Genomic DNA, 16344 nt, shown 5'->3' with positions numbered 1-16344 from the left:
AAGCGCACAGATATTATCATGGGAATATAGGAGTGGGATAGGGACATTGGGTTTGGTAGGGACACGTTGGATTTATTTAATTTAATTTAATATTTTTTGCAGGAAAAAGGCCGTCGTCAATCAGTGAGAGGGACAAGGGCAGTTTTGGTATTTGGTATTAAAAAATGGCAAAAGCGAAGCACTTTTGTGGGGTTGAATCTCACATGTCTTTTCCTTGTCCATCAAGTTGCTCGCCACCTACTAATGCCTTATCTGAATAAATAGTTATTGCTGCCGACTCTTCCCTACTCTCTCCATATAACTATATTTTCTACTCTCCCAACCCTTTTTGCCACTGTGTTTTTCCTTCCTCTTCTTCTTTGTTCACGTTGTTCCTTTCCATGGCAACTTCTTATATGGGCGCCGCGCGCCGGCGCGCGCGGTGCGCGCCCGGCCGGACGCGCCCGGCCCGCCCCCGGCCAGGGCGCCCCCCCGCACCCCCCCCGCCCGCCCCGCGTCCCGCGCGCGCCCGGCGCCGCGCCGCCACCCACGCCGGCGCCGGCGCGCCCCCGCGGCCCCGCGCCGCCGCGCCCGCGCCGGCACCGCGCGCCAGCACGACCCCGCGGCCGCGCCCGCCCACCCGCCCGCCGCCCGGCGGCCCGCGCGGCCGCCCGCGGCGCACCCGCGCCGCGCCCGCGCGCCGTCGGGCCCGCGCCGGGGCCGCCGCCCCCCCCGGCCGCCGGCGACCCGCGGCGACTCCCACCCGGCGCCGGGCCCCGCCCCGCCCCCCGCGCGGCGCCGCGCCCCGCCCCGCCCGGCGCCAGCGCGGGCCCCCGCCCCGCGGCGCCCGCGCCGCCCGCGCGCGCGGCCGCCCCCACGCTGGCCCCCCCGGGGCCGCCCCCCCAGCCCCCCCCCGCGGACCCCGCCGCGCGCCGGGCCCGCCCGGGCCCCCCGCGCCCGCCCCCCCCTCCGCGCCGAACGCGCCCCCCGCCGGGCTTTCGGACTCCCATGTTTCTTCATCTTTTGGCTTTGAACTCCTCAATTTCCATTTTGCTCTAATTTATTGAGATTGATGGGATTTTTTTTTAAGTCAAGAATATATTTATATTTATATTTATAGCTATAATTTATAAATATTAAATTATGTAAGACACTGACACACCTGGACGGAAACTCCTAAATAAATTCATAGGAACTGATCCCGCGTTGACTGCCAATCATTGAATTTTTCAATTTTTAAAACAATAATAAAAAAAAATAGGCAAAGAAACTAAAAGCGCCATGGGAGGCGAACCTAGGAATAAAAGCTTTTATCATAATAATAATAATTGAAAATGCTTGCTCCCCACACACAATGAGTGAAGTGATGAAGAGAGAAAAGAACACAATATTTAAAAGCAAAAATCCTCCCCTCAACTGGCATAATAATAACAATAATAATATATACTATTTGGAGCATATGATTGGCTTCACTTTTTAGTTTGTTTTGGAAATGGATTGGAAGCGGAAATTGCCTAATCCACAAGTAGAACAAGACCTTTCTACACAAATCAAAATATAAATATAATTCACAAATTAAGCTGTATATACCCTTTTAACCCATCTAGCAACAAATTCATTTATTATTTTTATCTATTTTTTTTTCTACATAACAATAATTTTTAATTTTATTTTATAATTAAAATAAATATCTATATTTCGTAGCATTTAGATAACATTAAAAAAAAAAACAACAAACACAATTGGAAAACGGAAAAAATAAATAAAAATTAATTGGGGAAGTGTGGAATTGGAAGCTTTGTTTAGGAGGGACCAAGAAAAAGGAGGGGCCGAACTTTTCCTTTCACGATGGAAAAGTACGGGGCCCCACTTTCCTTACTCTCCCATTTTGCCCCTTTTTTTTTTTAATCCAATTTTAATTTATTTATTTCTGTTCTCTCTCTCTCTCTTTGCACTTTTTATCAGCTTATGTCATCACATTTCCCACATACACCCACCAATTTCTATCTCTTGCATAAACTCAAAGCAGAAGAAAAAAGAGAAAGAAAAAGAAAAAACAGAGCAAAAAAAAAAAAAAGAGAGAGAAATTCTGGAAAGCGCTTGTTCTAGGGATTCGTATTTGTAATGTTTTTCAATAATTATTCAATCTTAATATTACAGCTAGTACCCGATCTTGTCCTGTTATTTGTTTTTTCTTTTCTCTCACGGTAAATTTATCATTCTCTTTTGTTTTGGTTCTTAATTTGATTTCCCTTTCTCGGTTTATTGTTTCCTTCTCTAAATTTTGATTCTATTTCTGGCTTTTAGATTTACTTTTTTTTTGTTAATATTCCTGGATGTATTGGTTTATTTATTGATCCTCTGCTTTTTTTGCTTAATCTGTTTTTTTGCGTGTAACTTCGTTTTGATTATGTAGTTTAATTCTTGGATTGAAGTTCTAAATATTTTTTCTTTAATTTATGGCAAAAAAATTTTTTTTCTTGTTTTCTGTTTGGATGATTTATTCTTTTATTTTTCATGTTTTCAAATGTAATTAATTTTGATTATAATTCTGTGCTTAGTCCCCTGCTTTGTGGTTTTTACTGTTAAAAGAAATAGTTAATTCCTTTTTCTATTTTTTTTTCTTCCATTTCTTTTATTCTTATTTTATTTTGACGGTTGTAATCGTCATGGATGACTCTCTTAAATTTGATGAGCTATTTTTCTCTTCTACTTATTCTGTTCTTCTTCTGTACGATTAGAAATTCACTTGTTCACAGTAATATCTTGTTTTCTGTTCGCTTCTTCGTGTTTAAAACTGTTTACTTTTTGGCTGTGATTGTGAAAGATATATAGAAACTTTTACCTTTAAACAGTGCTGATCACGTGAATTCTTCCATGATTACGGTGTCTTCTAGAATTTGACCCTGTTGCTGTATCATTATTGTAATGAGCAAATTTGAAGTAAATTAGGCTACCCCACATAGTTTTTCAGTCGATATTCCAATTTTCCCATTGATTAGCTTGCTTTTGTATCAAGCATGAACTGAATTCTCTTGTAACAGCAATCTTTTGTTTCCGTCTTTATGATAGCTATTGAAGTACAAGAAGAAGTAGCAGAATCTTGGATCATATGAGAAGCTACTTGCCCTGGTTGATATATAATTTGCGTGGAAGTCTGTAAATTTTGGAGAAAAGTTTTAGGTTTTGATTAGGTGTAGTGTGATTGGAAACATGGGTTATATTTGTGATTTCTGTGGGGATCAAAGGTCAATGGTATATTGCCGGTCTGATGCTGCTTGTTTATGTTTGTCATGTGATCGAAATGTTCATTCTGCTAATGCACTGTCAAAACGCCATTCAAGAACATTGTTATGTGAAAGATGCAATTCGCAACCTGCATTTGTTAGATGTGCAGAAGAAAGGATTTCCCTATGTCAGAACTGTGATTGGATGGGTCACAGTACCTCTACCTCGAATTCGACGCATAAGAGGCAAACGATTAATTGTTACTCTGGTTGCCCATCAGCTGCAGAACTTTCTTCAATATGGTCATTTGTTTTGGAATCCCCTTCAGCAGGCGAATCTGCTTGTGAGCAGAAATTGGGTCTGATGAGCATCACTGGGAACACAGAGAAGACTTCCTGGGGCCTTACAGAAAACAACATTAGCCAGAATGGTACTGGTGTTGCAGAGGTGAATGATGACCTCGATGCAGATAAGGGGAGTAGTTGGGGTGGATCTTCATCAGTTCCTGAACTCAGATCTGCACCACAACTTCTGGATCAGCCAGCTGGATCAACAGATTTATTGCCCAAGGTAAATGATGAATTCAGAATATTTATTTTAGATATACTGTTCTTGCGATGCTTTGAGGCCCTTTGTATCTCAGTTTAATGGGGTAAAGAACTATGATAAGCATTTCAAGAGAGTTGGCTGGTTTTTTCAAATGTATCCTGCAATCTGCGTGAAATGCTGAAAAACAAATTAACTGTGAGTTTTTAGTGATAACTGCACTTTTTGGTCAGGAACAAGTGTAGACGTTAAGGTCACAACTTCCTTTTCATATTAATTTCCTTCTGCAGAAGAATTTCATTCCAAACTTTTAGCTTGACTTAATTGGGCTTGGCTTCTGTGTGTGTGCTAACGTAAAAGATATCAGTTTTTGACTAAAACTACAGTGTACCATGAATTTGTAGTAAGCTTGTTCTTATAGTGGTCTCTTTAGATATTTTTATTTCTTGGCCCAAAAGCAACTTAAGTTTTAGGGTGATATTATACAGAACTATTAGGCCTTTATGGTATGATTATAGAAATCTGTAACCTGGTCGCTTATTCTGCAAAAACATAATGCCTATTTTTGCCATGGGTTTTTATATGTGGAATCCAGATCTCCCCTCATTTATGCACATGAATGACTTTCTGGACTCTAGGCTAATGCCACATCTATGTGGGTGAAGTTTTATCTTTTAATCTAGAGGGAGAAGGGGGATCTGAAAGTAATGGATTGAAAAAAATGGGGAAAGTTGGTTGAGGTTATTGTTGGAAGTCATCAAAAAAAAAATTTAATCATAAAAACTGTGATCAGAATAACCTTTTGTTATAGTGAATCTCTTGGATTTTAGCATTAGATGGCCCAAGTTCATTTTTGACATATTTGCAAAAACTTCATTGTTGAAAATTTCTACGGGTTTCCTTTAATTATTAATAGAGATAATATTTTTCTTTTTTGGAACCGTTGCAAATTTTCACTTTATTAATGTGCAGTTATGTTGCCCTCAAACAAAGTGTCCTGGACTTTGTGAAGATGATCTCTATGATGACTTCAACATGGATGAAGTTGATTTGAACCTTGAAAACTATGAAGAACTCTTTGGGGTTACACTCAATCATTCAGAAGAACTTTTTGAGAATGGTGGAATCGATAGCTTATTTGGGACGAAGGATATGTCTGCTGCTGATTCCAATTGTCAGGATGCAGTGGCTGCTGAGGTTCTTTCATCTCTTTTGATCTTGCTTTATGGTGTCTGTATTATCTTTTTTCTGATGATTGTATTCTCATTTTTTTAGATGCTATGCTTTTTTCTGGTGTTCTTAAATTGTAGTTATGACATTAGCCTATACTATATTTCAGCTATCAGTTAACGCAAAAATGGAAGCATTCCTTGCCAAATTAAAATAGAGAAAACAAATTGATACAGCACTGAGAAGCTTTAATTGGATGAATGGGTTGTTGGTTCTAATTGTTGGTAAAGTACAAGTTCAGTATGGTTGTAATTGTTCTTTTTCAACTAAATTTTCCATGCTGTTACTCAAAGGCAATTATTAATTTTAGTGCGGTATCACTAGCATTGATAACCTTGATTTTCAGACATGACTAATGTACCAAAAAGGAAGTTTAATAACCTTCCATGTGCTGGGTCTTCATTTTGTGTAAGTGATCAGAGGCAAAATTCCCTTTTTACTTGGCTTAGTATTATCTATAGGAAAACAATAACCCTGATTTTCAGACTTGACCAATGTACCAAAAAGGAAGCTTCCTTCTGTCCATTTTCTGGGTCTTCATTTGGAATTGTGATGACTCTTTTGACAGTTTCCAGACGTACTAATATCTGAATTTTTAGTGTCATCCAGATTATTGGTAATTCAACTTTCTTGTAAATTTTGTATGTGTCAACAGTTTACATACCAACATTGGCAGTTTAATGTGCTTGGATATTACGTGCATGTTATATCTCCCTTAGGAGTCACTCTGTAACGAATCATTGTATAATTCAAGCCCCTGAGTAGTTTAAGTTCGTACTTGGCAAATGTTCTTATGGTCAGAACTAAATATGCTTGTCCAGGGATCATCTGTTGGATTGGTCAATGCCATCCAGCCAGCATGCAGCAATGCAGCATCTGCTGATTCCATGATGAGCAATAAAACCGATTCAATTCTTTGTTTTACGGCAAGGCAGGCCCATTCAAGCCTCTCATTTTCGGGCCTTACTGGAGACAGTAGTGCAGGAGATTACCAAGATTGTGGGGCTTCATCAATGCTTCTCATGGGAGAGCCTCCGTGGTGTCCTCCATGTACTGAGAACTCCTTCTCATCAGCAACTCGAAGTGATGCTGTCATGCGTTACAAGGAAAAGAAGAAGACACGGAAGTAAGTATATGCCCATAGCTTATATAAAATGTACATATGTTCTACTTAGACCACCTTGACATGTAGTTACTAAGTTGATGACTTTGTGGTTTTAGTGCTTCTTGCTTTACAAATTTCTGGAATTTAGATGTTCTTCCTTTTTATTCCACTTCTGGCTCTGAATTTCTAGTTCTATGGGTATGGATTTATTATATGGTTTACCAAGTAGACAATATCATGCCTCAAGTTCTTGTTCCTCTCTTGCTCTTTTCAGTTTTCCTTCGTGTGGACCTTCTCTATTTGTCTTTTAAGTGTCAATTTAGTTGTGTGCTTTCAGTACAGTCGTGGCAAAAGAACTCACATGCCTCTAAATAAAAATATCATGTCTAGATTATTTTAACATTTGAGTTCTTACCTGTATCTCAGTATCATAATCTGTAAGCTGTGCATTTTAGTTACATTGAAGGAGTTCATTTTCACTGTGGTGCACTCTTCTAAGTAAGGAAATGTGGATTTGCATTCCTGTAGTTATCAACAATCCTTGCCTCAACTCTTTAACACTTGATTTCACTGCAAGTCTTGTTTGCAATCCTCATTTTTTTTTTAAAAGAAAAAAGTTTATGCCACCTGTTGGAGGAATTTATATGTTTAAAATTCGTCCTTGTTGCATGGTGATAGGTTTGAGAAGCGAGTGAGATATGCCTCTCGGAAAGCAAGGGCTGATGTGAGAAAGCGTGTGAAGGGGCGCTTTGTTAAAGCTGGTGATGCCTATGATTATGATCCATTGAACCAAACCAGAAGCTGCTGAGAGTACAATTTTTTAACCATGCTTAGAAAAAAGGAAAGAATCACAAGATGTTAGTTGGAAAGAATTGGTTATTGTTACCTAAAATGGTGAAATTGTTGATGCTCTTATGTGTTTTTTTAACTAGTTAAATGACAGTCTGTATGGTTGAATCACAGGGCTCCAGGTTTTTATGAGGAGAAGCTGGATATAAAAATGCCATGAATAAATCACCAAGGCCTGGTTCTCCATTACCATAAAAGATTGATGGATCAGGACATCATTTGGCAAGATCTGCCTTCGATTGCCTGCCGTTGCTGCTGAGACTTTGGTTTCCACTTGCCATTACTTTTGAGCAAAAGCTCACCTGCTCAATTCGTTTTTAACTAGGGAAAGGAGAATGCTTATTGGTCGTCCAGCCATATTTATGCTCAGTGTTGGTTATGTTGACAATTATGTATCTTCAGCTCTTCTATAAAAGCTGCTGCTGTAATGACATGCGAAGAAGCCCAGCTAACAATTGTCAAAGACGCCAGCAAAAACATGCAGCTGTAACTTTGGTCTTAGTTTTTTTATGTTGACATGTATAGCATAGATCTATATGTGCAGTTGAGAGAGTTACATGTCTGCCCTGCCCGAGTAACAGTTGCTAGGTCAGGCAAGAAACATGCGGTTGTAATATTTCCTTCCTCTTGCGGTGGACGTGTACAGCACAGGGTAAGCATATGCACTTAGGATGAAATTGTGTGTAATAACTTATACAAAATACATTCTCTATATTCTTTTACCCCCCTACACTGAATGTGAAAAGATTTCAAGGATATCCACTCTGCCTATGCTGGAATTTTTCGAAGGGCTGGGTTTGTCACTTTAATATGCAGTGTTTTATCGTTCTTGACTGTCACCTTCAATGGCAATGGGAGTGCGAGCCCTCGGCTTGCCATGCCTGCTTCAGGTTTTCTAGTTTCTTTCTTTACTAGCAAATAAATAGCAAAGCAAAAATGATCCAGCATGTTTTGTTGTGTATCTTGAACCTTTAGTACTAACCTCTGACAGATGCAGCTTAGTTGAAACGTTTGCCATTGAAACATGGCACTGCTTGCTGGGAATTTGGTATATCTGTTCAAACCAACAAGAATCAAGAATCAACGGGGCTTTTAGCTGAGCACCCACCATCCTTTTGTACACAAACTTTCCTCATGGTGAGGAGTGAACAATGCCATCTTAATAGCATCTCCTAAGGGAGAGTGAATTCAGTTTGAAAGATTTGAAGTTCAACATGAAGAGAATTGTCAACTGCTAGCCGACCGATGAAGAGGACCCAACGAAGGGCTCCTCCTCTCCGTCAAAATGATAACGGCATTTGAGGTGCATGATCTCGTCCTTGATTCTTCCTACAGAGAGTAACCATGGCTTAAGATATGTTCCCAATACAATTCATTTTACAGATCGACGCAAATTTTGCATTGATACCCCGATAGTTGTGTTTCACAAACAAATTTTTTAAAGCAAAAATATTATATTCGTTTGATTGCACTTGCTTCTAAAGACCATTTGATTCATAGGCTAATAACCATGCTCCAAAATTTTCCTTTCATTCCATCAAGGATGGGTGAAGATAGGAAGAGAGAACAATCATTCCTCTGGGTTGAATTCATTTATAATGATAACTGACTATTGCACAGCACTGGAAACAAGTAAAAGAAAGAAAGGGTCATTTCTGTGGTTATAACAGGGCACCTCGTGGTTGGCAAAAACACTATCACCAATTGTAAGAGATAACATTTAAGTTCCTTAAGTTCAAAGGATATCACTCATAATCTGAACCACTATCCTCAGACATCCTTCCAACATCATCAGCTACTGCTGAGTCCTGTGTGCAAGTAGCAGACAAACCTTGTTAACCAAAAAGAATAGGTAAATGCATGCACTCTCTGCCTGCATTTGATGTCTGTGTCTGTGAGAGAGAGAGAGAGAGAGGCATGACTTGTGTATTATTCAGAAGAATGAACATTCTTACCGCCATTTTATCCCAGTTCTTCAACTTAGGATTTGTTAACATGTAATTATCACGCAATGGGGCCCAAGCAGGTCCTTCATCATTCCTAGGATCAGATGATTTATTACCCTGCATGTCATAAAATGGAGCGAGCAATTACAGTAAAAACTTCTGCAGAATCCAAACAAAAAAAAAAACTAAATGCATTTAATGTGTAGTTCCCACCCAAGTATGGGCACAATTATATAGTTTTAACTTAGCTTCGCACAGACAAAACGATCATATTTTCTAAATTTTAGTAGATCAACAGCAATAATATCCAAAAGTGCATAGTGGAATAATATAGCAGGATGCAAAAAACTTATAAAATAGTTAAGAAAATAACCAACCTTACTAGAAGAGTCATGTGCTGTCAATGATGGCTTGCCTAGCTCTGAAAAGAAGGCTTCTTTCCTTCGCTTCCTTATCACTAGCACGATGCATGTAACATAAAGTCAGAAACCTGGAACTAGGGTAGTAATCACCTTATTAGGGTTATTCATGGCTAAACAAAATTTTCTAGTAATCGTTTAATAGCAGCAAAAATTAAGTACCATGAGCATTCATATTCGCCTAAAAAGAAAATGTATGGTCAATAATATTTTTTGCAAGGCATCTCTATTAGTAATAGTGATGATAATAACATCTTTCAGTTTCAGCCTCTACAACTAAGGTTTCAAAAGCATACATATGTGACTCAATTATGACAAAATCCAATTAATCTTTTCATTTGTATGTCATGCATGCAAATATAGTTTCTATAAGCTTCAACATCTAAAAAACCAGTGATCAGATCTTGCTGCAGATACAGGACAAAGATGCATGCTTACTCCAATGCATAGAAGTAATGATTATGCTTCAACCTTCAATGTTATGCTTTTGAAAGCATAAAGTGTTCACCATTTAATTATGGAAAACTGACAATACTGTATGTCTACATGTATATATACCAATAGGCTCACAGTCCTAGGTGAGGTCAATTATAGAATGAAAAACATATCATATGATTGTCTGGTGATAATAGTATATCATGTCTTTCTAGCTAATCTGATCATAAAAAACACTCAACACAGCTGTGAAAGAAGTTAAAGCTTTAGATAAGCAAAAAGCCAGGAATAAGCATTTCAAGTTATTCAAAAATGCCAAATGCCAAAAACAGGGCCTCAAATTTGGGATCCAGAGAAGGGTTTTCTTGGCAGCCAGGATATTAGATAATGCACATTTCACAAAATCAGCAAATTTGCTTTCAAATGATCAACAATATATACAACTTATAGCTGAAGAGATTAGCAGCATACTTTTTGCATCTTTAGACCTTGAAGGGTCCAATCCTTTCTGAGCCTTTTGTGCTTTGTTCACCTACACAACATATCAAACAACAAATTTAGACCCCACAACTGATAGTAATAACTAACAATCTAACAAAACAAACTCAAAAGACTATTAACTTTCGACAGTAAAAAAGGGATGGTTGAGATTTCATAAAACAACTTACAGCATTAAACAACTTGACCACTGAAAATCCCAGCAACACATAAACAACAAAACTTAATTAGAATGAGAAAAAAAATATGCAATAAATTAAACAAAAACAAAGGTGTAAAATACATTACCTCCTTTTGTAGCAATACCAATTAGAAACTTCTCATGGGAATCCAAGTAATTAGCAGGCTTCACATGGCCCTTTTCAGCAACCTGTAACATTAATAGCACATATATAAATAGCATAGCAACAGAAAAGTCATGAAAAAAAATTTAGTAGTATAATTTTTGGGAAAATACCAAATGTTTTTCTTTCTTAGCTTCTCCCTTAACTTTTCTTTCAGCTTCCTCTTCTGCTAACTTCTTTGCAACAAGCTGCTTATGCCCTGATAATACTGGACCCTATTTTAGAAAAATAAAAATAAAAAGGTTCCAAAGGTCACTCTTTGAAAAAAAAAATCAAAAAAAAAAAACAAAAGAACCAAGTTTGGAAACAAGCTTTACCAATGAATCATCAGCTACACTCCTTTTTATAATGTTCTTAAATGCCAACCTGAATGCTGTAACACCTTCTGTAAACCTCATAATCCCAGGTTGAATTTCATCATCTTCAGCTTCTTCTCCTTCGTTTTTGTCAGAGGAATCATCTCCGCCGCCGCCCATCCGGATATCATCGAGGGCTGCCTCCTCCTCCTCATCATCATCGGAATTGTAGTCACGGGCGCGTTTCTCAAATAGATTTCTCATCTTTTTACTCACTCTAAGCTTTTTCCCTTGACCCTCCAACATCTTAAGTTTCTTATTCTTGGGTTTGTTACCTTTCTTTTTACCCAAATTTCTTTTCCTTTTCCCAGGAACGATGCCTTCCTCCATCGTCATCATGTTCTGCTTTCAACAGAAAAAGACCCAAACAGAAGAACGAGAGAGAATTGCAAAACCCTTTTTAAACCCTAATAATACAGAGGGCGAGGGGGGTAACTGTCCGAAACTCGGGAGGAGGGACTTCCTCTTTTTCCCCAAATGACCTTTCTTTGTTGTTTTTGAATTCTTTGTTTGGGCCCTTTTCTTTCGTTATGAGCCTTACGGCTCTTCGTCAATTTTTTGCTATTGGGCCTCATTGTCGATGAGAAGCAGAGAGTGGGATTGGCGGTAGCAATTGAACCAGCCCAACAAGAAGCAGGCCTTTTTATGTCTTTATTTTCATTTATTTTTTTATTTGAGGTAATTAAAGAAAATCAGTCATTTTAATCTAACGAATTTTGCCTATAAATCACCAGTCAAAAACTAAACCCTTAACAAATCTCTTTTAATGATTATACGTAAAAAAAACTTGACAACTTCTTAAGACTTGCACTACTCCCTTGCTAATGTGCACATATGACACTATATGAGAGTCCCATTCGAAAAAGCTATAGGGGCTTCCTTTTATATAAGATTATAAATAGACACAAGCAAAAATCATGCTTAATGATTTTATTTTAGAACTTCAATTTTCTTTTTTTTTAATATAAACTCGTAAAAATTACTTGATTCATGTTTTATCAAATAATATTTTGTTTTGGTTAAAACATGTTTTGTATTAATATATAAGCTTGGAAAGGATATATATATATATATATATATATAGGCACACTCTATTAAGCATTTGTTTTAATACTACCATATTAATTAGATTAATTAGAGCTCTTAATTATATTAAAATTACAACTAATTAAGTATTATAACAATGGAAAATGTTTATGTAATTAGTTTGGTCTTCCAGGCATGAAGTTAAAATCTTACATTAATTTATTTTTAAAAACAAAATCTCATAAAAAATATATTGAAAAAATCTCATAAGAGTCTCAACTCAGAAGCAAACACAAGCTTTGGCCCCTGGGCAACTCTCAAGATTAACTGGTATGTATTATGTAATTGGAAAGAGGGTTGGTTGAAGATGAGCGGGGAAAGGAAGGAGGTGGAGAGGATCGAGCATTCCTCAACTCCAGGACAAAGAAAAGGAAGGAAGTGACACAAATTCAGAAACACAGCCCTTTCTTACTTAGCCAAAAAAGATGGGTAGCCCACGTGATGTTCAGGCGGTACAAAGAACCTGCCTAGCAATGTTACATGTTCCTAAAAACATGTCTAAGTCTAACACGTGTTTCACAATTTAACCATTTTTTTTTGTTTTTAGTATATGCTAATGCTAATGCTGTGCTATCCTCCCAGTGTCTAGGCTCATCGTATGTTGCCCTTGGAGTCAGACGTGGACCAACCTCCGTTTTGTTGCACATTTTCTACATGATTTTATTCAATCAATTTTCATTTTTTAACCTTCAACTTATCATTTTATTAAAAATAAAATTTTAATATAAAAATTATCCACGTCCTGTGTGAACGAAGATTATAACTCAATAAATAAATAGATTACAATGAAGTTCAAAATGAAAATATTTATTATTTTCGTAAAATCTTTGAAGATTACAAGTATACATGAAGGTGACTAGATCTACCACTCAAACTTGAGTTTAAACTAGATCGTCCAGACTTCAAATGTTCCCAAATCAGCTTCACTAATTTACACTTAAGTCCACTGTATCTTACTTGCTACTACCTCTTCATACTTTGACTGATAGTTATGGCATCATCCTACCGCTTGCCACCTCTACATCTACAAACGTCCAGATTCTTCTAAGATTAAAGTTGAGCCCGTTCAATGTCACTTTAACTAAGCTAAATACCGTAGGTTCCATTTCACTCTCAATCATTGATATTGGACTATATATATATATATATATATATATATATATATATATGTGTGTGTGTGCAGGGAAATGCTGTCTTTTTTATATTATTTTTCTGATTTTGATTGTCAAATTGGGAAAGATAATCAACATTCTTTAACCACTTCTCCACGTAAACCAATCAAGCCAATTAGTGCTTATGGGTTCGTGACACGTGTCCTGTTGGTCTATCAATAATCATACATTGCTTGAAACTTTGATGAAATAAAAGTGGACCAGCACTTTTGCTGTTTCTATAATAGCCAGTTTATCATCCTTTTACTTCAGAGTTTTCTTTTCTAGCCATTTGCCTCTGAGATTCTTCGCTCATTCTTCCTTTTAACTTTCCAAGATTTCAATGTCAATTAGCAGTATTTCTGTTTGAAACTGACTGAAAAAATGCTCTCTCCTATGGTCAAGAGTGAAATATTCGGGGTTACTTGCCCTAGCTTCTTTAATTCACGAGTCATTTTCCAAATACCAACACTTTTGAAATATTTGACCTGATTTTAATTAGTTCATGGTACTCCACGAACTAACCCACTGAATTCTCTTTCTATTGGACAAAGGAACGATCAGAGATTAGCCCAAAAAGCAAAAGAGAAAGAATGGTGCATTCATTCATAGCCAAATGTTGGTTTTGTCACACCAATCTTCATTACGAGACTTTCTCCTTACAAGGTTCTCGTCATCCCGAAACAGTTGCTACAAATAATGTTACATTTTCATAATTAAATTATACGTAAAATGATTAGAAGGGTTGGTCCCAATGAGTTGACTGTGTTTGTAACCATTTTAAGAGTAAAAATTATTTTATTATGGGAATCCATATACGTCATGCTATAAACATTAATTACATATCACACCTTACTTTATCAAATCTATGGTTCACAGCAATATTTGTGGCTAGCCAGAAAGCTATAATGGGAGAGAAATAATCTAAAATAGTCTAAGGGGGAGGAACTTTTTACGTTTTTAGGTTCATTTTTTAAGTTTGTTAGGCAACAAGGTGCAAATTATCCCTCAATTTAGCACTCGGCGTCCGCCACGGCACTAACAAATGAGGAAAAATATAAATAAAGAACATATAAATCAGTAGCCCAGCCGTATCTTTCACTTGAACCAAAATGCCACCTAATTCTTGTGTTAATTATACATTAAAATCTGGACCAAATCCCGTATTACTTTTAAAAAAATAAATATAACTCGTTTCCACCCAATTTCTTGTCTCGTTCGTCTTTCCTTTTCCAAGCAAAACTACTTTCTACAGCATTGATGGTGACGAGTCATAGGTTCATGGAACGGTACTACGTCCAGACAAAAGATGACTGTCGGATGTTTCTTGCACTATCATCTTTTGCGTAATTTGCCTTTGCCACCCTCCCAAAGACTAGAGTCAACAACACTTCACAATCAAATTGGGTCTTTCTAGAGCACTGTTCGTGCACCAAACAAACTCCATGGATGCAAGCAGCAAGGAAAGCTGCCATTTCTTCGTCTTGTTTTGTTGTTACAAGTGGAAAGATAAAAATCCAACGGATATGAACGTCCAAGGATTGAAGAGAGAATCCCACCTCTCCTCCAAATCGATAGAGACAAGACTTGTTATAGGAATAATGCAATAACGCTGTCACAGATTCAAAGCACATCCGACTGCTTGACACATGGACGTCAAAGCTGGGGGACTTGGGATTCTGTCCCAGCCCCCATTGATCAGCTGACATTTTGCGAATGCCCCATTTAGAATGTGCCACGTAGAAAAGAAATATTTAGAATCAAGACAGTGGAGATAAATATACTTAGGTCCCCCCACCCTGCCAAGATAAATATGGCTCACCATCTAGCAGAAACTGAGACACATTTGTAGTGCTGAGAAAATGACTAAGGAAAAGAAAAAAGGGCATTGCCTCAAGTTGGGGGCAAGTAATCAGAGAATAAATGCCACTTGTCCATGTGCAGGTAAGATATGATGAAGGGAAGGAAGGGAGGAAGCGGTCTAGCCCCTTCATTGTGACAAACAGAAAATAGGGCCAAAACTGCTTTGTCATTTTTGCTTCAAGGCTCCATCCTTCAATTTCGACAGAGTTAATTGCTCATTTATGGTGTGCCTACAACAAGACAAAGCTGGACATTTCATGCTAATCTCTTGCTTATCAGACTTCAAATATGAATGATTGACGAGAAAAGGCTACAGCCATTTGATTTTTAATTCACGTATATTTTTAGTGCAAGATTTACATTGTTTGGATAAGTATAAGAGTTTGAAATACACAGAGCAACTCAATAGACTCTAAGAAGCTAAACTAATTAGGATTTACCGGCAACGTATTATCAATACCAATTTAGTTAGAGATGTCAACGGGTAGGCATTAATTACTTTTAAAATATTTTAATCAGAATTATACTATTTGATATAATATTCGAATTTTATAAATATTCGATTTAATTTTTGAATTGTTACTTGAATCCATGCTTAAATATCTTAAATACTATTGGTTAAATATTTGATTAAAATAATTAAAATAAAATTTTATGTATATTATTAGTGAATATTAAATTAATAAATTAAAGTTAATTCATATAAAAAAATTATAAATTTAAAATCATTTTTAAAACATTTAATGTATTTTAGTAAGTATTATATTAATTATAAAAATTTTACAAATAAAAAATAATATATATATAACTAATATTAAAAATTAAAAATCATATTTATAATCGAGTTCGAGTATTAAATATTCTATTATTACTACTTGTACCCTACCCAAACGTAATAATTTTACTATCCCAACTCAATTATGGAATACCATAATCTTATTAAATCAAGTCAAATAATGCATAATACCCAATTACAAGGTAACTATTGATGTTGATAGAACTAGTCTTGGATTTGAGTATGATTTTGGCTTCAACATCATGCCTCGCAAGTTGGAACCATTTATTATACCAATCTTAATTGAAAGAATTGAAGTTTGACCGCAAACAAATGTTTGGTCAATAAATCTGCCATCTGATTGTTTGACGCAATATATATATATATATATATATATATATATATATATCATGAAGCAAACCTGGATCAACTGTTTCGTTAACAAAGTGTGAGACAAACATGTGTATGTAGCAGAGTCGGAACTACTAAATTTTTATTAGAATGTTAAAGGTTAAGAAAAATAAAAATTAAAAA

General features: G+C 36.9%; 2 protein-coding genes across 4 annotated transcripts; one reads left to right on the top strand and one right to left on the bottom strand.

Annotated features, from left to right (window-relative positions):
* The first annotated feature begins 1962 nt into the window (after nt 1–1962).
* On the top strand, nt 1963–7695 carry LOC110429235 (zinc finger protein CONSTANS-LIKE 9-like). Of its 3 annotated transcripts, none has more exons than XM_021445169.2 (6): nt 1963–2186; nt 3052–3777; nt 4726–4950; nt 5805–6109; nt 6767–6898; nt 7052–7695. In XM_021445169.2, the coding sequence occupies exons 2-5, from the start codon at nt 3193–3195 to the stop codon at nt 6894–6896; spliced, it is 1245 nt and encodes a 414-aa protein (XP_021300844.1). In that variant the 5' UTR covers nt 1963–2186; nt 3052–3192; the 3' UTR covers nt 6897–6898; nt 7052–7695. The 3 variants fall into 3 exon arrangements, with proteins under 3 accessions (XP_021300844.1, XP_021300842.1, XP_021300841.1); XM_021445167.2 differs by having other exon boundaries at nt 1964–2186; nt 6767–6945; XM_021445166.2 differs by having other exon boundaries at nt 1964–2186; nt 6767–7695.
* Nucleotides 7696–7815: 120 nt separating this feature from the next.
* Nucleotides 7816–11394, bottom strand: LOC110429237 (Rrp15p protein). Its single transcript, XM_021445170.2, has 8 exons — nt 10897–11394; nt 10693–10794; nt 10524–10605; nt 10406–10425; nt 10209–10269; nt 9261–9340; nt 8893–9000; nt 7816–8745 (listed from the first exon to the last, which is right to left on the bottom strand). The coding sequence occupies exons 1-8, from the start codon at nt 11272–11274 to the stop codon at nt 8683–8685; spliced, it is 894 nt and encodes a 297-aa protein (XP_021300845.1). The 5' UTR covers nt 11275–11394; the 3' UTR covers nt 7816–8682.
* Between the last annotated feature and the right edge of the window lie 4950 nt (nt 11395–16344).

The sequence above is a fragment of the Theobroma umbraticum genome, unplaced genomic scaffold (genome assembly GCF_002168275.2).
Source record: "Theobroma umbraticum cultivar Fairchild unplaced genomic scaffold, ASM216827v3 scaffold_44.0, whole genome shotgun sequence".
NCBI classification, from domain to species: Eukaryota; Viridiplantae; Streptophyta; class Magnoliopsida; order Malvales; family Malvaceae; genus Theobroma; species Theobroma umbraticum.
Note: the sequence above shows the minus strand (reverse complement) of the source record. Positions and strands in the feature narration are given on the sequence as shown.